The following is a 25,004-nucleotide window of genomic DNA, read 5'->3' as shown; positions in this document are numbered from 1 at the left end:
GGACTTCCCTGGTGGCCCAGTGGTTAAGAATCCGCCTTCCAATGCAGGGGACGTAGGTTCGATCCCTGGTCGGGGAACAAGGATCCCACATGCCACGGGGCAACTAAGCCCATGTGCCGTAACTAGACAGCCTGCGCGCCACAACTACTGAGCCCACGTGCTGTGGAGCCCGTGTGCCACAACTACTGGGCCCGTGCACCGCAACTACTGAGCCCACGCACCACAGCTAGAGAGAGGCCCGCGTACCACAACGAAGATCCTGCGTGCCACAACTAAGACCTGATGCAGCCAAATAAAAAAATTAATTAATTAGTTAATTAAAAAGAAACAATTTCTCAAATAAATAACCTAACTTTATATCCTAAGGAACTACAAAAAGAAGAGCAAACCAAACCCAAACCTAGCAGAGGGGGAAAATAATAAAGATTAAAGTGGAGAGAAATGAAATGAGAATGGAAAAGCAATACACAAAGCAACAAAACCTAAAGGTGATTCTTTTAAAAGATCAACAGAATTAACAAACCTTTAGCTAGAATGACCAAGAAAAAAAGAGAGAAGACTTAACTAAAATCAGGGCCGAAATTGTGGACATTACTATCAACCTCAGAGAAATAAAAAGGATTATAAGAGAATACTATGAATAACTGCATGCTATCAAAACAGATAATCCAGATGAAATGGACAAATTCCTAGAAACACACAAACTACCAACTGACACTAGAAGAATTAGAAAACCTAAAGAAACTTATAACAAGAGATTGAATCATCAATCAAAAACCTTCCAACCAACAAAAACCTGAGATCATATTCTACCAAACATTTAGAAGAATTAACACCAATCATTCTCAAACTCTTCCAAGAAATGGAAGAGAAGGAAACAGTTCTTAACTCATTCTATGAGGTCAGGGATACCATGATACCAAAGCCAGACAACGACATCACACACACACACAAAAGAAAACTATACAGCAGTATTCCTTGCAAATAAGAACAGAAAAATCATCAACAGAATACTAGGAAACTGAATCCAGCAGCACATTAAAAAGGTTACACACCATGACCAAGTGGGCTTTATCCCAGGATTGCAACGTCGTTCAACATAAGAAAACCAACCAATGTAATACATCACATAATGGAATGAAGGAAGGAAACCACATGATCATCTCAACTGATGCAGAAAAAAACATATGAATAAAATCCAACACCCCTTCATGATAAATAACTCAATAAACTAGGCATAGAAGGGAATTTCCTTAACATGATTCAAGGTATTTATGAGAAACCCACAGTTTACATTCCACTCAGATCAGGAAAAACTGAGAAGCATGTCCACTGTCACCACTTGCATTTGAAAGCATACTGGAAGTTCAAGGTGGGGCAATTAGACAAGAAAAAGAAATAAAGGTACACAAATTGGAAAGAAAGAAGTAAAATTAAATCTATTGAATTTATAGATGACATGATCTTGTATACAGAAATCCTAAAGAATGCACAAAACTATTAGTGCTAATAAATGAATTCAGCACATGATCAACACACAAAAAATCAGCTCTATTTCTACACAGTAGCAATGAACCAAAAATAAAGAAAATAATTCCATTTATGATAGCATCAAAAGGAATAAAATACTTAGAAATAAATTTAACCAAGGAAGTGTAAGACTTATACACTGAAAACTACAAAACATTGCTGAAAGAAATTAAAAGACCTAAATAACTGGAAAGACATCCCATGTTCATAGACTAGAAGACAGTATTGTTAAGATGGCCATACTTCCCAAACTGATTCAATGCATTCTCTATCAAAACCTCAATGGCTTTTTTTGCAGAAATGGAAAAGCTAACTGTAAAATTCATACAGAATTGTAAGGGGCCGCTAATAGTCAAAAGAATCTTGAATGAGAAGAACAAAGTGGGAGAACTCACACATTCCAATTTTAAAATCTACAAAGCTATAGTAAATAAGACAGTGTAGTACTGGCATAAGAATAGACATATACACCACTGGAATAAAATTGAGAGTCCAGAAATAAATCCATATAGCTACAGTCAGTTAATTTTCAGCAGGGTGCCAAGACTTAACAAACAATGGCGGGACAACCAGGTATTCACATGCAAAGAATGAAGTTGAACTCCTTCCTCACACCATAGACAAAAATGAACTCAAAATAGATCAAAGACCTAAATATAACAGCTAAAACTATAAAACTCTTAGAAGAAAACTCAGGGGTAAATCTTCATGACCTTGAATTTGTCCATGGTTTCTTAGTTGTAACACCAAAAAGCACAGGCAATAACATAATAGACAAAAAAAAAAAGACTTCACCAAAATTTAAAACTTTTGTTATCAAAGGACATTAGCAAGAAAGTAAAAAGATAATTCATACACCAGGAGAGAATATTTGCAAATCATATATTTGACAAGGGTCTAGTATCCAGAATACATAAAAGAACTCCTAAAACTCAGCAACAAAAAGAAAAACAAGCCAATTGAAAAAGTGTATAAGACTTAAAAAGACATTTTGCTAAAGAAGGCATACAAATGGCCAAACAAGCACATCATTAGCCAGTAGGGGATGCAAATCAAATCACAATGAGAGGGACTTCTCTGGTAGTCTGGTGGGTAAAAACACAAAGATCCACAATAAAGCTTGTTACGAATGCCCCTCCCCTGGTCTCAAAACATTACCTTTCTGCAGAACTGAATAGAGGCCCATAGAACTCTTTGTGTTCCCGGCAGACAGGCCTCCGCCCCACGGACCCTCTTCAAATTCTACCTGCTACACCACTACAAACTGCCCTAAGAGATCAGTGCCAAGAAAGAGACCATAATTTGAACAGATTGTCCACCTACCTCAGAGGTCATCACGACTATTCAACCATGTCTTACATGCCTGACTGTCAACAAAGGAGGCCTAAAAACTCACAGGTTGTCCCTAATCCCACTTCCATGTGGCAGTGTACAGGCCCTAAAATCTGACACAATGTTACTAACTGTCCCTGCTCCACCAAACCCCTTTCTCTGTTCTGGAACTCACAATCTATCATTTGGAAAACTGCCTATATCCTAAACTTCTCCAAATTCTCCTTGCCCCTTTTCTTTTTTTAAACAATTAATTTATTTATTTATTATTTTTTGGCTGTGTTGGGTCTTCGTTTCTGTGCGAGGGCTTTCTCTAGTTGTGGCAAGCGGGGGCCACTCTTCATCGCGGTGCGCGGGCCTCTCACTATCGCGGCCGCTCTTGTTGCGGAGCACAGGCTCCAGACGCGCAGGTTCAGTAGTTGTGGCTCACGGGTTTAGTTGCTCCGCGGCATGTGGGATCTTCCCAGACCAGGGCTCGAACCCGTGTCCCCTGCACTAGCAGGCAGATTCTCAACCACTGTGCCACCAGGGAAGCCCGCCCCTTTTCTAAATGAACAAGGCTGTCTCCTGAGGATGCTATTTCCCCTGCAGCTCATAATAAATGGTGTTTGTTTAACCTTCCAACCCCTCATACAACCAGGCCTAGAGACAGGTCTCCTGACTCTTCACTCCTTCTAGACCTCCTTCCATTTGCCTTCTTAAAATCCCAGCTTCTGTGAAACACATGCCAACTGACCATTTCCCTGCTACTGTTCCTTGTGCTGGCATCTAAAGACATTCATAGTGCACTCATTCACAGATTCTGGCACTATCTTTTGCTTTCTTTTTCTACCACTATTCCTGCCATCGTTTTTGACGATTTCAATACCCGGGCCAAAAAAGGCATCCAACACACTAGCCTCTCAGTCCCTTGAACTGCAATTTTCCAACAGTCTTGTCCTCCCATCACATTGCAGACACCCATTCCCAGGTCATATTTTATATTTAAATGCAACCATCCAAATTTTAAGCATCCCCTATCTGACCATCATTTCCTACTTTGTAACTCACCGCCCCCCCAATACTTTGACTCACACTACAACTCAACTCCACCAGCAACTACAATCCATTAACCACACTACTTTTTAAAAAATCATCACCTCCCAACCAAGTCATTACATTTTCCTCCTTACAAAGCTTAAATTCCATAACCCATCAAGATAATCATTCCCCTGCCCTTTCTTCCCTTCTGTTTATACTCACTTGCTAAAACCACAACCTAGTTAAATCAACTGTCTGTCTCATTTTTACCTTTACCTAAGCAGCTAAATGTGACTAAAGAAAAAAAACACAACCATGTCGATTGGTCTCCTTTTAAAATTCATGAACGTAAGTTTCAAATGGGCCTCCAATGCCGCCAGCCTAACCCTGTATTTATTTGCATGGTCATCTTATTTTCCCACTCCCCTAAGTGATTATTTCACTCTTTCTCCTTTCTTCTTCAAACCTCCAACAACCTTCCCCCTATTCGAACTTTCTAACAAACTTGCGTCTTATTTCACTGTAAAGTAGAAATAATTCTAAGAAAACTTTCACAACCTCCCATCATCAAATCTACCAGAAGATTTGTATTTTCATATATACTTGGCTTTCTCTCATGACATTATGGATCTATGTGTCTGACTGGAGTCAATCCTCCACTAGCATACTCATCTCCATCTTTTCTTCACAACTTAAGGACTGTGCTCCTGCAGCTGATATCCCCTCCTGCATGGCTGATTTTCTACTTTCTGAGTAATTAATCACAACAACATGCAAACGTGCTTTAATTTCTCATGTAAAATAAAATACCCTTTCTTGATGGAGAAAAAAATATGTATGGTGTAGCACTTCTTTTTAAAAATACTTCTTATTTTCAAATAGTTTAACACTCACAAGAAATTACACAAATAGTACAGAATTCCTCTGTACCCTTTACTCAGTTTTCCCCAATAATAACAGCTTAAATAACCATACTTAAAACCAGGAAACTGACATTGGTATGTGGTATACTACTACATACGTACTTATATTTATTTTTTCAAAAAAGGTTAAACCGTAACATTTCTTTTGAAAAGAATAACTTTAAGAGGAGGGAGGAAATACAGTGGAGGGGGTAGAGACAAAAGTTAGACTTTTTTAGATACCTTATTTTGTAGACTTGACTTTGGAACTATGTAACTATTTCATATAACTATAAAACTAAATTGAAATTAAATAAGCAATCCTTAAAAATTAAAAATTCTACAAGTTAACCTAAGTGTGTATCTACTTGGTATAATGATACAGAGTGTACCAATTTCAAGTGATATCAAAACACAGTTATTTGCCTGTGTATCTCACCTGGGGTATACTCAAAGGGCAAAAATACCCTGCAAAATACTTAAAAATGAAACAAAACAAAACAAAACTACAGTTGACCCTTGAACAGCTCAGGGGTTGGGGCGCTGATCCCCTGTGCTGTCGCAAATCTGAGTATAATCTTATAGTCGGTCCTCCATCCTTAGATTCAACCAACTGAGGATCGTATAGTATCACAGTATGTATTTATTGAAAATAATCTGCGTATAAGTGAACCTACACAGTTCAAACTCGTGTTGTTCAAGGGTCAACTGTATTTTCAGTTATCATAACATTGGTTGAAAGGCTGGTATTGTGAGGCAATAAATGTATAAGTCTGGAACATTTTATCACACGAAGTACACCAGGTAGCAAGGAAGCTACTAAACAGTATTAAGATTGTGTCAAAAGGACTCAGGTGCCGAATTGAAGAGCTCTCCCTGGACAAAAATGGGATAATATTAATAAAGATAATAACTGCAATAGACTGAAAAACATCAACTATGTTTAAGTCCATGAATATATAATAATATTTGAAAACAAAATCAAAAAAATGAATTGTCACCACTGGAGCATGCTAATTCTTTTGAAAAATAAGTAACTACAGAGAGAATTCTTTCCCATATGAACTGTACTAACAAGGATTAAATAGCAGACATGAGAAAATTTCTTTACATATAAGTATCCAAGCTACAAAAATGAAAAAGAAATGTTAGAATTAGAGTAGCACCATTTTGCCACCCCTAAAAAATTAACTAGCCTAGGCACTGATCATCATGACTGCTAACATCACAAAGGATAGCCAGTCTCCTGGAAGAATGAATAAATAATACATCAAGGTTTTTAGAACAAATAGTAAATAATTCAAATTTCTCTCAACTCAGAGTTCTACAAACTGAACCATCCATTTCACTTACAGTTTCTAAATCAGGGGCCAGCAAACTTTTTCTGTAAAGGGGCAGACGGTAAATATTTTAGGCTTTGTTGGCCATAGGGGCTCGTTGTAACTCCCCACTCTGCCTCTGCCAGTTTTAGCTAGAAAGTAGCAATGGACAATAGGTAAATGAGTAGGCACTGACTTTATGTGCTGGGAAGAACTTTCAGGGACTGTAGTTTGCTGAGTAGTTATCTCTGCCCTAAATTATAAGGTAGAGAAATCAATGATCCCTAATGATAAATTAATTCTCCCCAGAAGAAAAGTTCATCTGGTACTTATTCAATCCTCAAATCTAATTCAGCAGAACAGTCAACATCATTTTCAGGACGACCATTCCGTAATTTATTTTGCTAATCTGAAATGTGTGGTAAGCATTAATGTGTTCTGATGTCTCTGAGTCCAAACATTTATAATTTTTAAAATTGTAATAAAGAAGATCTGTAAATAAAATATGTTAGGTATCTAGTAATAACTCCTATTTATTAGTGAGTTAAGTTGAAACATATAGGTATATATACATAGGTGTATATAGACAGACAGATAGATAGATAGATAGATAGATAGATAGATAGAAGTAATTTAGACGGTTGGACTTTTTACCTTATCAGAAAACCAAATGAGCCTGGAATCTTCATAATACCTAAACATGCCATATTTAGGATCCAATAATTCCCTCATGATGAGCAAGAAAAATTCTTTGCGTACCCCTCCTGCATCAACAGCATCTTCTCCAACAAATATAACCTAAAATAGGTTAATGCAAACACTGAATGTAAAGAAATGAACGTATATTCTGGAAACCCTACAACACGTTATTTATTATGAATAAAAGCGTGGCAATTAATAGCTAAAAATTTTTTAAGTATATAATTTTATTAAGATTCAAAGATACACTAAAAATGAACAGGAAAACTTTAAACATATTTTCTGAATAAAAGTTCCAATTATACAACAGAAAATGTTAAATTACCTTGAGTGGCTTTTTGTAGTCTATATTCTTTGTTTTCCTAAGGACTTCCATTGCATCTCCTACTATATTTTCTCTACGTACCACTAGAATTAAGCAAGGATTCACAGATTCAATCACTGGGAGAAAAAGAGAGGAGACATTCTGTCTGTGGGCCTGGTCAATAGCCATCTAGAAAACAAAAGATTAAAAATTTAATAGCAGTGCTATAAAGAAGCTGCTGTGACTGAATAAGCTAACCTCTACCTACTAATTATAGATGTCCTATAATTCCTATACTACTGAATTCACACAGCACCTAACACAGTATTCGGCACAGCATCAGAGCTTAATAAACTGAGCATAAAGAGTATCCTTTTGAATTTTTTTCTAGTAATGTATAACTGATGATACCATTAAGCTAAGTAAGCATGGAACTGTAATAATTATGATAAATCTGAACACTGTTGTTTCTCAAAAAATAACTAGGATGGAGAGTGAGGAGAAAAAGAAAACAGCATTAAAACAAACCTTTAAAGAGAAAAAGAAACAGCCTGGCCAACTAAAAGGTTTATAGAAATTCATTTAGTAGAGTGATCACCATATATGCTCACAAACCAAGCATTTGGCTTTTACCATTTAAAGTTTTTATTTTTTTCCTATGATTTTCCTTGTGTTCTTAATTCTAAAATGGAATATCCTACATTGAAAGCACCAAGTGATTAACTTTTTTTTTTTTAATATTTATTGATTTATTTGGCTGCGCCAAGTCTTAGTTGCAGCACGTAGGATCTTTGTTGCCGCGTGTGGATCTTCTTCTTCTTTTTTTTAGTTGCAGTGTGCGGGATCTTGTAGTTGCAGCATGTGGGATCTAGCTCCCTGATCAGGGATCGAACACTGGCCCCCTGCATTGGGAGCACAGAGTCTTAACCACTGGACCACCAGGGAAGTCCTGATTAACTTATCGTTTAACAAAGATTGCTAAAAAACTAGCAATCTAGCTGTTAGTATAGAACCCTACAAAAATATTTCTTCTGTTGATGAAAATGGAAATAAGCACATCTCTAAAATTGCTCCTACTATTATTTATTGTTTAAATATATGGAAGAATTTAGAATAGTAAATGCATTTATCTTAAAGGAATAAAAATTGCCATCAAAATTGGGGGAGGGGTAATTTTTAAAAGCATTTTTAGAATATTAAGTGCTCAAGGTCTCATCTCATCCTTAGTCCTCAGCCTCTATAGTCTGATATTCTATACCAGAGGAAGTAACTCAAAAACTTTTAAATTTACAAGTTCAAATGATAAAGCAAACCTACTGTAGTCCTTCACGGTCATAATGTAAACTAGTTTTAAAAATTCTCATTATAAAGGAAAGAATGTTCAGCTTAAAGTGGGGGGTGGGGCGGGGGGGAAGGAGAGTGGGGAGGAGGAAGAGGAGATGACCAACCTCAGGAAAGTACCTTATTTATTACTAAAACATTCTTCATGGACATTTCATACCCTCCTCCTAACAAGTGATCAAATGCCTCCTACTTTAACATCACCTCACCTCTACTGATTTTCATCTTTTACCAAGTATATAAATAGGGAATATATAATAAAGCAAGATTTGAAACAAACCATTTTATCAAGTAAACTAGTCAAACTGTTTATAAAGATTGTATATTTCTATAATGAAAGAAGATTATACCATTTTTTAGATATAAAATGATAAAAATCTAAATTATTCTATGTCCTTTTAAATATATATAAGTATCCCTCATAAGAATACACATTTCACATGCAACAGTCCTCTTCATAGGTACCAAAGGTGCTTTGGTAAAAGTAGCTTTGCAAAAGACAGACCACAAAGGTACAAAATATCCCCAAAGACATTTCAAATACTTTAAAAAATCACCAGAGAAACAATGCAAAAACTACTCTCAAATTAATTTAGTACTATACAATATTTTACCTGCATCTGTAAGACTGCATCTGTTTGTAACAGAGTAGTTTTTGCTTGGGCGTCAAATACAAATGGATATGTGCAGATTGTAACAGGGATATCTGCCACCTAGAAATGAAAAATTAGCTTATTAGTACAAATTGGTTTGTAACTTACTTCTTGTAGGTACTGTCATTTCTTGTGTAAAGCTGATCATATTCTTGGTTTATTCGCTTTTGTGTCATTCAGGAATTATAAATAAAATGTGGCTTATTTCCTTTTTTTTTAATTTTTGAATTTTATTTTTTTATACAGCAGGTTCTTATTAGTTATCCATTTTATACATATTAGTGTATACATGCCAATCCCAATCTCCCACTTCATCACACCACCGCCCCCCCCCGCCCCGCCACTTTCCCCCCTTGGTGTCCATACGTCAAACGTGGCTTATTTCTGAATATAGAATTTTTACTGATAATTAGATGAGGCATTGGAATAACCCTAATTCCTAATTTTGGGAGATAACTGTATACTTGAGAATCCATAAAATTGTAAATTACAGGCATCTTTTGCTTAACATATTTTTTTTTAAATAAATTTATTTATTTATTTTTGGTTATGTTGGGTCCTCGTTTCTGTGCGAGGGCTTTCTCTAGCTGCGGCAAGCGGGGGCCACTCTTCATCGCGGTGCGCGGTCCTTCTCACTATCGCAGCCCCTCTTGTTGCGGAGCACAGGCTCCAGACGCACAGGCTCAGTAGTTGTGGCTCACGGGCCTAGCTGCTCCGCGGCATGTGGGATCTTCCCAGACCAGGGCTCGAACCCGTGTCCCCTGCATTGGCAGGCGGATTCTCAACCACTGCGCCACCAGGGAAGCCCCTGCTTAACATATTAACTCCAAGTTTCAGTGAATTAGGCTGCAAATTTATTCTAAATGTGGGGCTCCTATGTTAAATACAGTACCCAGTTCTTTTACGTTAGGGCTACTCTAGCAAGTGAGGCCAATGGTAAGCAATCTACTTATTCATTCAACAGATATTTACTGCCAGGTCATTAGGGGGACAACACTATTATGAGCCCAACAATCTGTTCATTCATTTAACTTACAAAATAAGCACGATTAGTATTATTATTTTCTGTCAATCTTCAAAGTTGATCAATAATAATTGATCTATTATTACCATTATCAGACATTAGTCATCTTATCGACAATTATTTATCCTAGCAGGTAAAACATAGTGATTGATTGCTAAGTTTTTAACAGGGCGGAAAAATACAAAGAGAATTGCCAATCACAGATCTTGCAGTTGGATGTTATACTACCATATACCCAACAAAGCAAAATTTTTGTGCCAGCCCTGACACAGAGCCCCTTCTTATTATAAGGCTTCCAGTGAAGACTTAATACACCATGAAACAATCCTCTTCTTTTTAAGTTCTTAGAAAGTTTTTTATATTGAGTCTGAATCTGCATTTCTATACATCACTTTGCTTTCTATTTCAGTCTTCATTCTGCCCCTGCAGGGAAGTTTATATGGTTTAGATACTTCGTGCTGCCATGCTCTCCCTAGGTTGTCTTTTTCCCACACTAAACATGCCCAGTTTTTCCAACCATCCTGAAAATAATATGGTTTCCAGCTCTACTCCTTCCCAACCGCCTTCTTTTATTTAATTTATTTATTTATTAGGCTGCGCCGGGTCTTAGTTGCGGCATGTGGGATCTAGTTCCCTGACCAGGGATCGAACCTGGGCCCCCTGCATTGGGAGCATGGAGTCTTAACCACTGGACCACCACGGAAGTCCCCAATAGCCTTCTTTTAAATGTATTTCAATTTGTCTCAAGCCTCTTTCAACTATGGCCATCAAAAACAATGAAATTAATTCAATAGTGCCCAATCAGTATAGAACACAAGACTATCAACTTGTTGTTCTCAACATGTGAGACAATATGCTGAGCTACATTAACCCTTAAGTAAGTTATCATTCTTGGCTATTTCTCATACGACAAGTTTACCCTCCACCCTGTATTTGTGTCACTAACTAGCTATTGATGATAGAAAGTCTTTTTACTACTCTGAAACTCTAAAAGACTGAGATGATTTCTAAAGTCCCCTTTAGCTCCAAAACTCTTTGATTTCATAATTTTATATGCTACTTCTATTTGAGGATGAGGAAGCAAACAATGTCAGGCCCATAGTTTAAAGCTACTTCTAAATGCTTCATTGGTTCAAGTGCTGTGAAAAAAGCAAAGCAAACAACAAAACCTAAAGTCTATAACAGAAGTATAATACAACATTCCCAGGTGTTAAAAAGGTGGCTCAGGATTGTTGATTATGTAAGCCAAAGTGCCAGAACTTTATATATTAAGATAGTACATTAAACAAAGTGAGGAAGATGATCATACTGAAAGTTTATTCAATTTTATGGCCATTTTGAGTGTCAATTATTAGTTTAAAAATTGAAGATCATTCTACTTCTCTAACATAAAACATTTTCTGCCTTCTGGGTAGGCATTTGTGAAATTTTATAAGTTTGCTTTTTTGTATTCTGAGGACACCGTAAATTTTATACTGGAAGGCTTTAGGAGGATAGGAATTATTTTAAGACAAACATTGTTAAAAGGCATCATATAGGTGTAATGCTAACTAAAACAGAGGGTCTAATTTTCTTCAGAAAATTCCTCTGAAATGTTATACAGGGCAAGTTCTATATACTCATTAAAATATATATGTATATATACATATATATGTTTTAAAGTCACAAAAAGAGGAACTTTGGAGTCTTCAATCACTTAAGACAAAACAGAGTATACCTTACTCTGAACATGAGACTTTATTACACCAAACTTACCTCAGTTAATCCATGGTTGACATCCTAAGACAGCAGTGCAGAATGTAACAGTAATGAGGAAAGAGCAACGTTAGTGTCCAAATTTAACTATTTCTATTCAAAGCAGCATTTCATTTATTTTGCTACAGCAGAATACTAAATTAATGAAGTAGACCAAAATACATCTACAACAAAACTTACCCTTTCCACATATACCTGATATATCTATAAATGTAATAAGACCTTCGTTTCAGGTATCTTGTGATCATAAAATCATTGAGGCTTGAACATAATGAAATTTGGTTTCAGCAACTAAGTACGCCATTTGCAGAATTTAGGTAGAACAGGGAAACTAATCCTAAGCCTAACTTGGTCTTGAAGAAATAATTTTATGGCCCAATCTCTCCACCTGGAAAATGGAGAAAATATCCCCCAGACTTTAAGACTTGGTTAATCTTGACAAAATATTTGAAAAGTGTTTAGTAGATTAAAATGCTATGTGGAAAGTGAGAAAATAAGCCATAACTGTTTTTATTCATCTGAAATAACCAGTGAAACACAAGTATCTCGTTCTTTAACACTGAATTAGCTAAAATAGAAAGTACAAGACAGGGCATAGGGGTTGGTAAGTAGAAAGAAGAAATGAAGAGAGAAACAGGTATTTATGAAGGATATAATAATGAAAATTATAATGAAAGCTTACCACCGCATTGAACAGAAATGCACAACACTTTCTTGAAGAAAGCTTTCACATATTCTCAGGGTATAGACTCAAATGAAGTGCTAGAATCTCCAAAAGTATGTTACTAAATTTACAGATGGCACCTCGTATAGTGAGAAATTAATCTTACCCAAAGAGAGGTCTGATTTTGCCCTCAGCTACTGGGAGATGATCCACAGGACTTTGGAATGTCATACCTGGACAGGAGTATCTTTGTTTGCCTGGAGGCTCTGGGACATGTGGTTATCAGTTCTGCCTCCAGAAGGTCTAGAAAGTAAAGGTCAGCCACATGGGCAGTATGTGATGGAGCCTCAATAAAAACTCTGGGCACCAAGGCTCCAGTGAGCTTCCTTGGTTGGCAATACCCTGAGAGTATTGACACAGATGGATGCTGGGAAAATAACTTGTCCATGACTCCTCAGGGAGAGGAAAACAGAAGCTCAGCCTTTGGTACCTTTCCCAGACTCTACCCTTATGCACTTTTCCCCTTGGCGTTTTAATCTGTACTCTTTCCCTATAATAAACTATAAACGTCAATATAACAGTTTCCAGTTAGTTCCGTGAAGTCTTGTAGCAAATTACTGAACCTGAGAGTGGTTCTAGGAATCCTCTAACCTTGCAATTGGTATCAGAAGTGAAGGCAGTCTTGTGTGGACGATTTCCCTCTAACTTTGTAATTGGCTAAATTCTTGCACGCCACAAGGGGTATCACTGGAAGTTTTAAGGTATTAGCAAACACTTAGGGTTTGTTCACTATATTGTGCTAAATAAAGCCAAAGCAGTGTAAGCATAAGTAAAATATGATTCTAACTTCCTGTTCTGAGAAAGGTAATTATTGATAATAGCTTCTTTCAAAAAATTCAGAGTACCAAGTTATCACTATATATGTGCCCCATTAGCAGTGTTAACAGAAGAATATATTTACAAGCTGTTCTGCAGAAAAAACCTTTTAGATTACACTCAGTTTAATTTTAAGCAATTTAACAGGAACAACTGAAATACTTTTATAGTATATCTTGTGGTATGCTTATTAAAGTGCTATTACAACTAAGAAGGTGTGAATAAGCAAAGAAACACCTTTCAATATTTTCTGACTACCTATGGCCAGCTTGAAAACTATATTTGATACCTGGTATCATGGAAGATGGATTTTATTCTTAATAATGAAACATTAATATATATGCAATTTTTTTATTGCTACATGTAAACAGATAAAGGTTCTAGGCATATCATTTAGCACTTGGAAGCCAGTAAGATAGTTAGAATTTATAGTGCAACTAAACCATATTAAAGCAGAACAAAAGTTTGATGGTAGAGACAGATGTGAGCTAGAAGGAGTATGAAAAATAGTGGGACATGTGGAAAACTTGGGAAAAGAGACTATTAGATATCAGGCAAAATGATTTACCTAGGGGAGAGGCATCAAAGGGAAAACCACATTAAGGCCATTATTAGAAATTTCAATTTAAGTGTTAAGGATCTAAGACAAAAGCTCAAACATTTAAAAAGAAAAAATGTAAATATGTAAAAAAGCAAGGATAAACTCCTCTGGGAAATATTAGAGTTGCAAGATAGTTGTTATATTAGTTGCAAGTCTAAATGAACCAAAGTAGTATTTCCAAGGAAAATTTAGAAGGAAAAAATGTGGTGGGGGGGTGCAGACAGGATATTACAAAATACGTGAGGTCAATGAAAGGTCTATTGCTAAAAATTTACCACATCATTCAATGTGTGACCTACTAGTGGCTCCAAATCCACATACTCAAGCACTAACTGTTGGCTGTTTGTAGACTGGGGGCCCTGAAATTAGGTCAAGGCATGCCTAATTTTAGTTACCCAATGTCCTAGAAACTTGAGTAAGAAAGGCCTAAAGGAATGTTCAAAAGTCAGGGTCTCATGGTCCAAAGCAGACTTACACTAAGGCTGCTTTTAACATCAATGGTTAATGATAGTTCTAGTTAGTTATAGACAAAAAAGATGCAACTCCTTGGTATGTTTTAGTTTCAACAAATTACTTATGGCAAAACACTATCATTGCTGGCGTCATCATTATTTAAGGGTATAACATAGGATTATTCTGAGGAGGTATAAACAGAGGATACCGAAGTTACTGAAGTAATTCAAATAAATATGAAAGGTGTTGGTGACTAGGCAGAAAAAAAAAAAAAAGATACTTCTAAAACACGAAGAAAATGAAAAATAAACCAATATAACTTGGTAATTCAAGGCATAAGGAATCAGTTCAAGTGTCTGCAAAACATAAAGGGAACTTTAAAAAGCAAGTATGAACCTTCTGGGAAATATTACAGCTGCAAGGTTTATACTGCAAGTATTAAATGTATTGCAATATTAAAGAACACAAATGTATTTTAATTTCTTCATTTCAGTAAATGAGGAAGAAACTCAAACCTAGAAAGTTAAGTACTGGCCTATCTTCCCAAAGCTGGTCTCCCTAGCTGTATGTCAGTCTATCTTCCTAGTCTGCTGATGAGCATGCCATGCTGTTAGCTCAGCACTGTCCGCAGTTAAGGTACAAAACCTTAATGCCACAGAAGAAACAGTAATGATTTACAAACACAGCACAATTAATATTGAAATAAAATTTATGACTTAAAAAATATATAAAGTGTAATATCAAAGACTGTAAAAATGTTACCAATTTGTCAAATATATTTATTAGTACTTACTTGTATCTGACATGTCTTACATAGGCATACACAGTTCTTGAAATAATAGAATATGCACTTTAAAAAATGCTTAACTTGACTTTTAATTATAAGAGGCACAGACTCAGCATAGACCTTTCTACATTTTATTCTAAATTAATCGATTTTTACTAGATATATATCGATACGTATGTATAGTAACGAAAAGTATAAGAAAGGGAAGAAAAAAGAGCAAAGAGTTTAGTTGTAACCACTAAAGTTTTTTTTGTTTTTGTTTTTGTTTGGCCACACCGTGCAGCTTGTGGGATCCTAGTTACCCAACCAGGGATCAAACCTGGCCCTCGGCAGTGAAAGCATGGAGCCCTGGCTATTGGACTGCTAGGGAATTCCCCACTAAAGTATTTTTATAAACAATTTTAGAGCAAAGTTAAAAGAGGTTAGCAAATAAACTTAGACTAGTACCTAGAAAGTGGAGAAAAACATCAAATAGCAGAAGATAAAAAGAGAGAGAACTCATGTGCTCTTTTATTTTGCCAAGAAATTATTGTAGAGGGAGAAAAACAGATAAAAAGCAAGAGGAATCCAACTGAAAAAATTTCATACCCTAATATCAGAGTCTGGAAAAACAAACAAAACAGAGAAGCTTATATAGTAACCAGCAGGAGGAGGAGGATCAAGCAAAAACTTCATGGAAACATGAAAAGGGAAACAGATGAAAAAAGGATGGGAAAATGGAAAAGGATGAGGTGAAAAGTCAGTCTCAGCTGTACAAGAGGATATTACAAGGAATGCAAGGAATTTCACAGAATTAGTTTTTAATGTTTAGAGACCAGGAAAGTATATACCTGTTGGGTTCTTTTTTTTATTTTGGTTTTTTCCTTCTAGTTCTATTGAGATATAAATGACATACAGCACTGTGTTAGTTTAAGGTGTATATTCCTGATGGATTCTTAAAATCCTTGACTGGGAAAGAAAGGAAATGGAGAAAGAAATCTCAACAGACTATGGCATAAAGAGAAATATAATAAAGGTAATATATAATAAAAGTAATATAATAAAGGTAAAATAATTTCCTTGCAGTGTTTAGAACAAGGTTAAGTTTTACATATATACGTGTATATATTTATATATAAAATATAAGTGTATATATATAAATACAATTTATAGACATATTTCTTATAATTCATAGTAATTACCTTCTATCAAGGAATATTTTAAACTTTCACATGAAGGAATGGAATTATTTCAAGATCATAACTCTTGTTCAATAATGCTATACATATGTACATTGTATACATAGATATAAGCACGTATAGATGTGTATATATGTCTATGTGCACATAAATACACATATACACATCCATATCATCACAAAACAGCATGTGAGTATCTTTAGGATAGACACTTTAAAACTTTACTAACTTTACTTACAGGGCCAACATGATGTTCAACCTAGTATTAAGACTAGTAATGCAAGCATGAACTCTATTAAATAGCCTCAGGAAAAGTCTTTAGTGTTATATGTAAATGTGAAAGTGATCTGAACTCTCTCAAAGAAAGAAGCACCTTCAGATGTCATAATATAAATTAATAAACTACTTAAGAGTTAGTCAAAGACCTTCAAAGTAAATTGTCAGCCTTCTATTTCCAGAAGACTAGAAGAACCCAAATCACGGGTTCTAGATTCTGATTTCTAAGATGTGACATTAAGTCCACTATGCACATTAAAGAACAAGTTTCCACTGCCACAACCACCTATTCAATACCAGCCTGTCTATAAATGGAGAGAAAGGAAAAAACTGTGGTTGAAAGAGTAGAGTAATAGAGGGCAATTTTCAAGGACAGCAAATTAGAAAGTCTAGAAATAAGAATGTGGTCCTCTACTGTCTCCCTCTTACCAGAAAACAGTAGCACTGAAAGAATTCCTAAGGAAATTCAATTTGATATCATCACAGGTACATACACCAAGAGGAGTTTGGATACAAGCCTGCCAAGCTTAAAAGCAAACATTCAAACCATAGCTTTTCCACGTAGCACAAGATTACTGCTAGCTTAAAAACCCTATTAGACTGGCATTTCTCTTAACTTGTTCAGAATACAAGTAGTTTATGACCTACATACCAGATAAAAATTCAGATGTCAAAGAACATCAGATCTAATTCACAGTGATCCAAGAGGATATAACTCTCCAGGAGAGAGTGAAATGCTTAGTGAAATAAGTCAGACAGAAAGACAAACACTATATGATATCACTTACATGTGGAATCTAAAAAATAATACAAATGAATCTATATACAAAACAGAACAGACTCACAGACACAGAAAACAAACTTTCGGTTATCAAAGGGGAGCGGGGAGGAGGGACAAATTAGGAGTAGGGGATTACAGCTATGAACTACTATACATTAAAATAGATCAGCAACAAGGATTTACTGTACAGCACAAGGAATTATATTCAATAAAAAAACCAAAAAGAAAACGTTGAGGTGGGATATGAAGCTAGGTGCTCTTATGTCACACTCCTTCCTTATCATATTTAGGTTGTGAGCTGAGATTCCTGATCAAGAGAACATAATCATCTTCCATATCAAATATTAACTTGATTATTAAATTTGTAGAGTTATAATTAATTTACCAATTTGTTATGCCTTAAGAATTCTTTTAAAAGCTATGTACCAGGAGTTTAGAACTAGTTCAGTGTTTGTATATATTTAAATAAGATAATCGTAAATAAGATAAGTGAACACTAAGCTTCTTAAAGGAATTATTTTATTTTAAAAGGAGTCTATATAATCACTCCAGTCTCAAAAACACTGCTCAAAGACCTAGGGTATCTAGGTGGTGTATCAGGGTTTACATGCAAGTTTTTCAATAAAAAAAGTTCATTTTCTGAATCATCAGTTTTCCTCAATGGTAAATCATTTTAATCCCTTTTACATTGCAGTAAATATTTATTTATTTATTTATTTTTGAATTTTTAAATTTTTTTATACAGCAGGTTCTTATTAGTTATCCATTTTATACATATTAGAGTATATATGTCAATCCCAATCTCCTAATTCATCACACCACCACCCCCCTGCAGTAAATATTTATGAAGCCCCAAATTTGCATTCTCTCGAAGATAAAAAATGAGACTTCACACAAGTCCTGCAGAGGGAAAATTAATAACCTCAAGAAATATGTTTTTTCTCCTGTCTTAGGGGTTCACTGGAGGAAGAGTTTGAAAAGCTTTATCTAGGTGAGAGCTTTAGTTTAAATAGGGAGGAAAAAAGGAAATATTTATTCAAAGCTTTCCAGAGGTCAAGTATTTTCTTTCTTAAAAAACTGTTGTCCCTTGACTCCAGCTAACCACCCTACTTTTTTCACTCCCTCCTCTTCAGTGCAGAGCTTCTTGAGAGTACTGCCTATGGCTTTTGTTCCCTATCCTCACCCCTAAATTTCTCTTAAGCATACTTACTCTAGACTGGTATTATCAAGGTTACCAATGACCTTCACATAATCAAATGCATTGATCAATTCTATGGTTTTATCCTATTTCTCGGCAGCGTTCAATATGGTTTCTCCTTCACTTTTCAATTTTGGTTTCCACAACTCTCTCCTAGTTTTCCTCCTACCTCTCTTAATCTCCTTTATTGATTTCTCTCCTTTCCTCATCTCATATCCATCAGCAATTCTTGGCCGTTTTACCTCCAAGAGGTACCCAAGGCCATTTCCATCTTCCATCTATACAACTACCAATCCTAGTCAAACCCATCATTTTCTCTCCCCTCATCTACTCCATTCCCCTCACTCCATCTTCCACATAGCTGACAGAGTGGTTATTTCAGAATATAAATTACACTGTACAGTATTCACCCCTGCTTACCACCCTCCAACGGCTTACCATAACACTTCAGATAAAATCCATGTTCCCGATCCTAATTTACTAAACCTGCCATGATCTGGCACCTGCCCATTTCTCTGATCCTTTCCCAGAACCCTCCCCATTCCCATATTTTAGCCATACTGGCCTTTTTCTATTCTTCAAACATGTCAAGCTTGCTCTCACCTAAGGTCTTTTAGTAGATGTAATTTTCCCTGAAATTTTCTTTGCTCTGATCTTACATGGCTGCTTTTTGTCATTTAGATTACAGATCATACTTCATTAGACAAGACTTTTCTGATTACCCAATTGCAAGAAACCACCCTGTCTTTATTACCTTCTCTTATTTTAATTCTCTATATAGTGCATATTATAAGCTTGTTTTTGTTTTTGTTTTTGCTTTACTTGATTACTATCCATCTTGCCCACTAGATTATAAGTTTCATGAGAACAGGGCCTTATCCATCTGGTTAATCACTGTATTTCTTATACCTAAATAAGTGCCTGTTACAAAGGAGAGTCTTAATAAGTATTTGTTGAATAAGCAAATGAGCAGACATAAATCTGTAGGATGTTTGTAAACCTGACTGAGCCTCCTAGTGATTCTGCAAGAAAAAATAAAATCAACAAATCTCTCCCAATCCAGATCCAAGTATCTAGGGAAGCAAAGATGTTCTAGAAGTGACCTGATTCCTATAGGTAAGAGCATCCTAAAAACAGCATGCACTAACTGCACTGCCATTCAAAAACTACTGTACTTTTTTTTTTTAATTTTATTTATTTTTATTTTTGGCTGTGTTGGGTCTTCGTTTCTGTGCTAGGGCTTTCTCTAGTTGCGGCAAGCGGGGGCCACTCTTCATTGCAGTGCGCGGGCCTCTCACTATCATGGCCTCTCTTGTTGCGGAGCACAGGCTCCAGACGCGCAGGCTCAGCAGTTGTGGCTCACGGGCCTAGTTGCTCCGCGGCATGTGGGATCTTCCCAGACCAGGGCTCGAACCCGTGTCCCCTGCATTGGCAGGCAGATTCTCAACCACTGCGCCACCAGGGAAGCCCTAAAACTACTGTACTTTTAAGTGCCTACTAGACATATTTAAGAAGTGCTGGTGAATAAACTGACAGAGTGCCTATCCACAAGGAGCTTGCAGTTGGTACCAAGCAAGCAATGAAAGGCTATTCACCTTCCTAGAACTGCTACATGCATATTGCTTAAATTACCTGCTTCAGGGGTGGAAAAGTTGGCCTTAAGTATATTATAATGGTTAGCAAATAAGAGTACTAAACCTGTTTTATATCTAGCTGCTTACCCATTTCTATACTGAAATTTTGTGTGACTAATTAAAGTTTTATAAGACTATGATATTAGTTTTATTTTTATTTTATTTTTATTTTTTTGGCCATGCGGCACGTGGGATCTTAGTTCCCTGACCAGGGATCGAACCCTCACCCCCTGCGGTGGAAGCGCAGAGTCTTAACCACTGGACTGCCAGGTAAGTCCCTACGCTATTATTTTAATTAAGCATCTAGTTATTAGAGACTTAGCCACATGGAAAGAAATATGTGGCACTTGTGGAGGTATGCCAAAAAACTGAAATCAAATTAAGCATAAAAGGGGAAAAATAAAAACTAGAATCAATGGTACCACAGCTCACTTCTGGTAGTTCTGAGGCACCGATCTCACAATTTTAATACATTCTTAGAGTTCAAGTATCAGAGACTCCAGTATCCTCAACATTAGAGAATTAAGAGACAACCTCATGCAAAATAAATGAGACTTAGAAAAATAAGTCATATTTGCATTTTTCTGTAGAAAAGTGTAATCTGTCTCTTTGGTTTGGCTTTGGTATAAGAGCAGAATGCTTACTTATAAATACTGCATAATATATAGCTGCTCCTTTGCAATATGTTTTTATTTAAAAAATGAGCTCTGAATAAAAGCTCTGAAAAAGCTTTGTTGTTTCAAAAATACACAATTGTTCCTTTTGTATTAGAACAAATGATACATAAAAATGAAATCATAAAATGCAATAGGAAACATACCATTCCATAGGCCTGCTGTTGGACCCAGTTGATATAATCATTCCGTATGTCTATCAATTCTTGTACTTCATGTATATAAAATTTATCATATTGTATAATCTGTCCAGTTTTCTCATTTACCTACAAAAAACAAAAATGTAATTAACATTAAATTTAACCAGTACCTAAGAAAGAGACTGAAAAATGTTTAAATAGAAAAAGGTTTGAGATTTCTTAGTTATTTTCTCTTCCTATAAAAGAATAATTTACTGAGTGCCTACCATATGCAAAATGCTAGTTAAGTGCTATGGGAAACACAAAGATTTATAAGATGTGATATCTGTATTTAGTACCTCAAAATCCATTAAAAAAGATTTATGTAACCACCACACAATAGGAGATATGTACCATAAGTATATATAGTATACAAAGACTAGAAACTATAAAGTCTTCTGGTTGGGAATGGGACTTAAATAATAGTAAGAATAGCTAATGATTGTTAACCGTCACTCAATAGTGGCATCTGATTATAATAAACTAAGAGGATGACATTTGGGTAGGATGTGAAAAATGAAGACAGTGCAAATTACCATCCTAGAAATTACTTACTAATTACAAAAGGAAAAACAAGTCTTAACAGTGGAGACCACCACCTTAACTGAGTGATCAAACTAACCACTACCCATACTGGGACAATCAAATATTATGTTCTTGCTGGGACTTCCCTGGCAGTCCAGTGGTTAAGACTCCATGCTTCCACTGCAGGGGGCGCAGCTTCAATCCCTGGTCAGGGAACTAAGATCCCACGTGCCTCAAAGCACGGCCCAAAAAAAAAAAAATTTTTTTCCTGCTGATATAATGCAACAGGAAGTACAGACATTATCTGTGAACCAAGAAAATGTCTAACCTGAATCTAGTCAAGTCCTTGATTTAAATTCCAGTTTACAGGAAATACAGGAAAAGAGGAACAAGTTAAATATCATTATAAGGAAACAGACAATTATCCTAATTGTAGGAACTTTACAAGAAGACTGGCCAGGACTCTCCAAAAAGTCAAGGTAATGAGATCGAAAAGTGGGGGTTATTCTAAATTAAAAGAAACTAGAGGAGTTCTAGTGCTGGATATGGCAGAGTACTTTGTATCAGACTAATCCTCCTGACAATAACAGTTATAATCTCTGGACAGTATATAAAAAAACCAACTATTTAAAAACACTGGAGATCAACCCAAAGCAGGCAGAAACAAGAATGAACACAGTCTCTGAAAGAAGGAAAGCACATGTTGAGAACCACATTTTTTTTTTAACTGGGAGTACTTCCAAAGCAGCATAAGGGGTAGGGGATGCAGCACATGCAGAAAGCAACAGTTTTATCAGACAGAGAAGTGTGAGATTGAAGCTGCCAACATGGCAGACAATGAGGAAGAAAAATCCCAGAAAGGAATCCTGAGGACAAAGCCCCAAAATCTGCATGTAAATCCCCCCATCTTTGGCTAACTCTTAAACCATGAAAGCACAAGTGAGATTTGGGGTGGGGGGACAGGGACGGACAACGCCCCAACAGAAAGCAGCAACTGGGAGGCTACTCTTAGAGTACATTTCAAGACAAGCATCTCCAGAGGGAAAAAAGGTACATTTCATAATGATAAAAGAATTAATTTATCAAGAAGTTATGACAATCCCAAATAACAGCACTTCAAAATACAAGAAGGGAAAATTGACAGAACCACCATCATCGTTAGAAGTTTTAACACCCCTCTCTTGGTAACTGATTTACAAAAAAAAAAAAGAAGGGCAAAATCAGTAAGTAAGGAATATTTGAACATCAATTTCAACCAACTTGAACTCGCTGCCAGAAGAGAGGGAGGTGGGGGCAGGAGAGAAACAGGTGAAGGAGATAAAGAGGTACAAACTTTCAGTTATGAAATAAATGAGTCACAGGTATGAAAGTGTACAGTGTGGGAAATATAGTCAATAATTATGCAATATCTTTGTATGGTGACAGATGACAACTAGACTTACCATGGCAATCATTTTGAAATGTACAGAAATATCAAATTATGTTTTGTACCAGGAACTAATATAGTGTTGTAGGTCAACTGTACTTCAAAAACAAACTCATAGAAAAGGAGATCAGATTTGTGGTTACCAGAGGTGGGGGTCGGGGGAGGGGGAAGTGGATGAAGGGGGTCAAAAGGTACCAACTTCCAGTTATAAGATAAATAAATACTAGGGATGTAACGTAAAACAACATAAATATAGTTAACACTTCTGTATGTTATATGTATGAAAGTTGTTAAGAGAGTAAATCCTAAGAGTTCTCATCACAAGGAAAAAAATTTTTTTCTATGTCTTTAATGTTGTATCTATATGAGATAATGGATGTTGAGTAAACTTATTGTGGTAATCATTTCATAATGTATGTAAGTCAAATAATTATTGCTGTACACCTTAAACTTATACAGAGCTATATGTCAGTTATATCTCAATAAAATGGAAAGAAAAAAATAGAACATTCCACCCAGTAATTGTACATGGAATGTTCACTAACATATATCATAACCCAGACCATATAACAAGCATTAATAAATATCTTTAAAAGAATCCAACGTATACAAAGTATGTTCCTTTGACCACAACAGAAATAAACTAAAAGTCAACAACAAAAATATATTTGGAAAATCCTAGAAAACTGGCAATTAAAACACTTCTAAATTACCCCAAACTTTCCTTGTATCCATCAGAGAGCTAAAGTCACAAGATAACCAAGTAGCCTGAAGTCCAAGGATGGACAGATACTTCCAAAGAAATGGGTCACCATGGCAGAGCAAGAGGAAGTTTAGTACTGTCATACAAGCAGCGAAGAAGAAATCAGCTAAAATTCTAAGAAACTGCTTAAGGCTGAGTATGGGATAACTTGAGAGGATAAAACCCCCAGGAGCCTCAGACAGTTTGCACTTACTCATAGACTCTTGCCACAGACCTCTACTGGGTGCCCAGGAGGATGAGTGGAAACAGGGCAGGAGATCAAGAGACTCTCTCAGTGCTGCAAGGCATTGGCTGCCTCTGTGAGAAAGAAACAAGACCTGCCACCCTGTCCAGATCCTTCTCTCACATAGAGAAAGCAAAAACGTTAAGCCATTGAGGAAGGGGAAGCAAATTCTATGCCATGTTGCTGGAGGAGGGTTAAAATCCTCAATCCCTGGGAAGAAGGGGGACAAGAACTGTCCTGAGCCCAGAATCTGGTATCAGTAGCGCTAGAGGCTCTCTACTGCTGGGGGTGGGAGCGGAAACGCTGAGAAAATCCCATCCCCGAGACCCTGGTACACACCCAGCTATCTACCTAAGACCAACACTATACCACAATAACAAAGAACCTTTTCTGTCCCTTCTCTTCTACCAATCTTGAAAGCACTAAGTAACAAGCAACACCAGCTCACCACTGAGGAGGGGCAAAAGTGGGGAGAGAAACCCCTCTTTGGAGCAAGCATGCAGAGTGAAGCACAAACACTGAGAAGAAATCTTTGACATTTCACCTTCACCTTAAGCATCAGACAATATTAGAGGAATCTGAGGTCTCCGGTGCAATGAAGTTAACTATAGCAAACTACAAACTCAATTCCAGTTCAACTGCAGATTAGATTGGCTTAAATCCCTACACTAACAACCACATAAGAGGTATACACATACAGGATTTAAATCTAATTACTTCAGCGCCTACTATTTTAGATAACCAAAAATTGTGAGACATATCAAAAAGCAAATAAGTAAATAAAACAAAGACCACATAAAAAAGTCTAGAGACAAAGTAATCAACAGAGCCAGACTCAGAGATGACTTAATGAAAATAAAAACACAACACATCAAAATTTGTGGAAT

General features: G+C 36.2%; 1 protein-coding gene and 1 pseudogene across 10 annotated transcripts in view; one reads left to right on the top strand and one right to left on the bottom strand.

Annotated features, from left to right (window-relative positions):
- HERC4 (HECT and RLD domain containing E3 ubiquitin protein ligase 4) overlaps positions 1 to 25,004 on the bottom strand; it is a 130,679-nt gene that overhangs the window by 16,439 nt on the left and 89,236 nt on the right. For 6 of the 9 annotated variants that reach the window (XM_082424658.1, XM_082424651.1, XM_082424650.1 and 3 more), the window contains 5 exons: positions 21,148 to 21,267; positions 11,880 to 11,903; positions 9,062 to 9,160; positions 7,128 to 7,295; positions 6,758 to 6,901 (listed from right to left, as the gene is read on the bottom strand). In XM_082424658.1, the coding sequence (XP_082280784.1) occupies positions 6,758 to 6,901; positions 7,128 to 7,295; positions 9,062 to 9,160; positions 11,880 to 11,903; positions 21,148 to 21,267 (555 nt within the window). The remainder of the gene's footprint in view (positions 1 to 6,757; positions 6,902 to 7,127; positions 7,296 to 9,061; positions 9,161 to 11,879; positions 11,904 to 21,147; positions 21,268 to 25,004) is intronic. The other 3 variants (XM_082424653.1, XM_082424655.1, XM_082424656.1) reach the window with 1 other exon arrangement.
- Positions 1 to 25,004, top strand: part of LOC309642895 (large ribosomal subunit protein eL21 pseudogene) — a 528,492-nt pseudogene that overhangs the window by 461,885 nt on the left and 41,603 nt on the right. The window lies entirely within an intron of this gene.

The sequence above is a fragment of the Balaenoptera physalus genome (assembly GCF_965194825.1).
Source record: "Balaenoptera physalus genome assembly, chromosome: 14".
NCBI classification, from domain to species: Eukaryota; Metazoa; Chordata; class Mammalia; order Artiodactyla; family Balaenopteridae; genus Balaenoptera; species Balaenoptera physalus.
The sequence above is the reverse complement of the archived record's forward strand: the minus strand, read 5'-3'. Positions and strand labels throughout refer to the sequence as shown.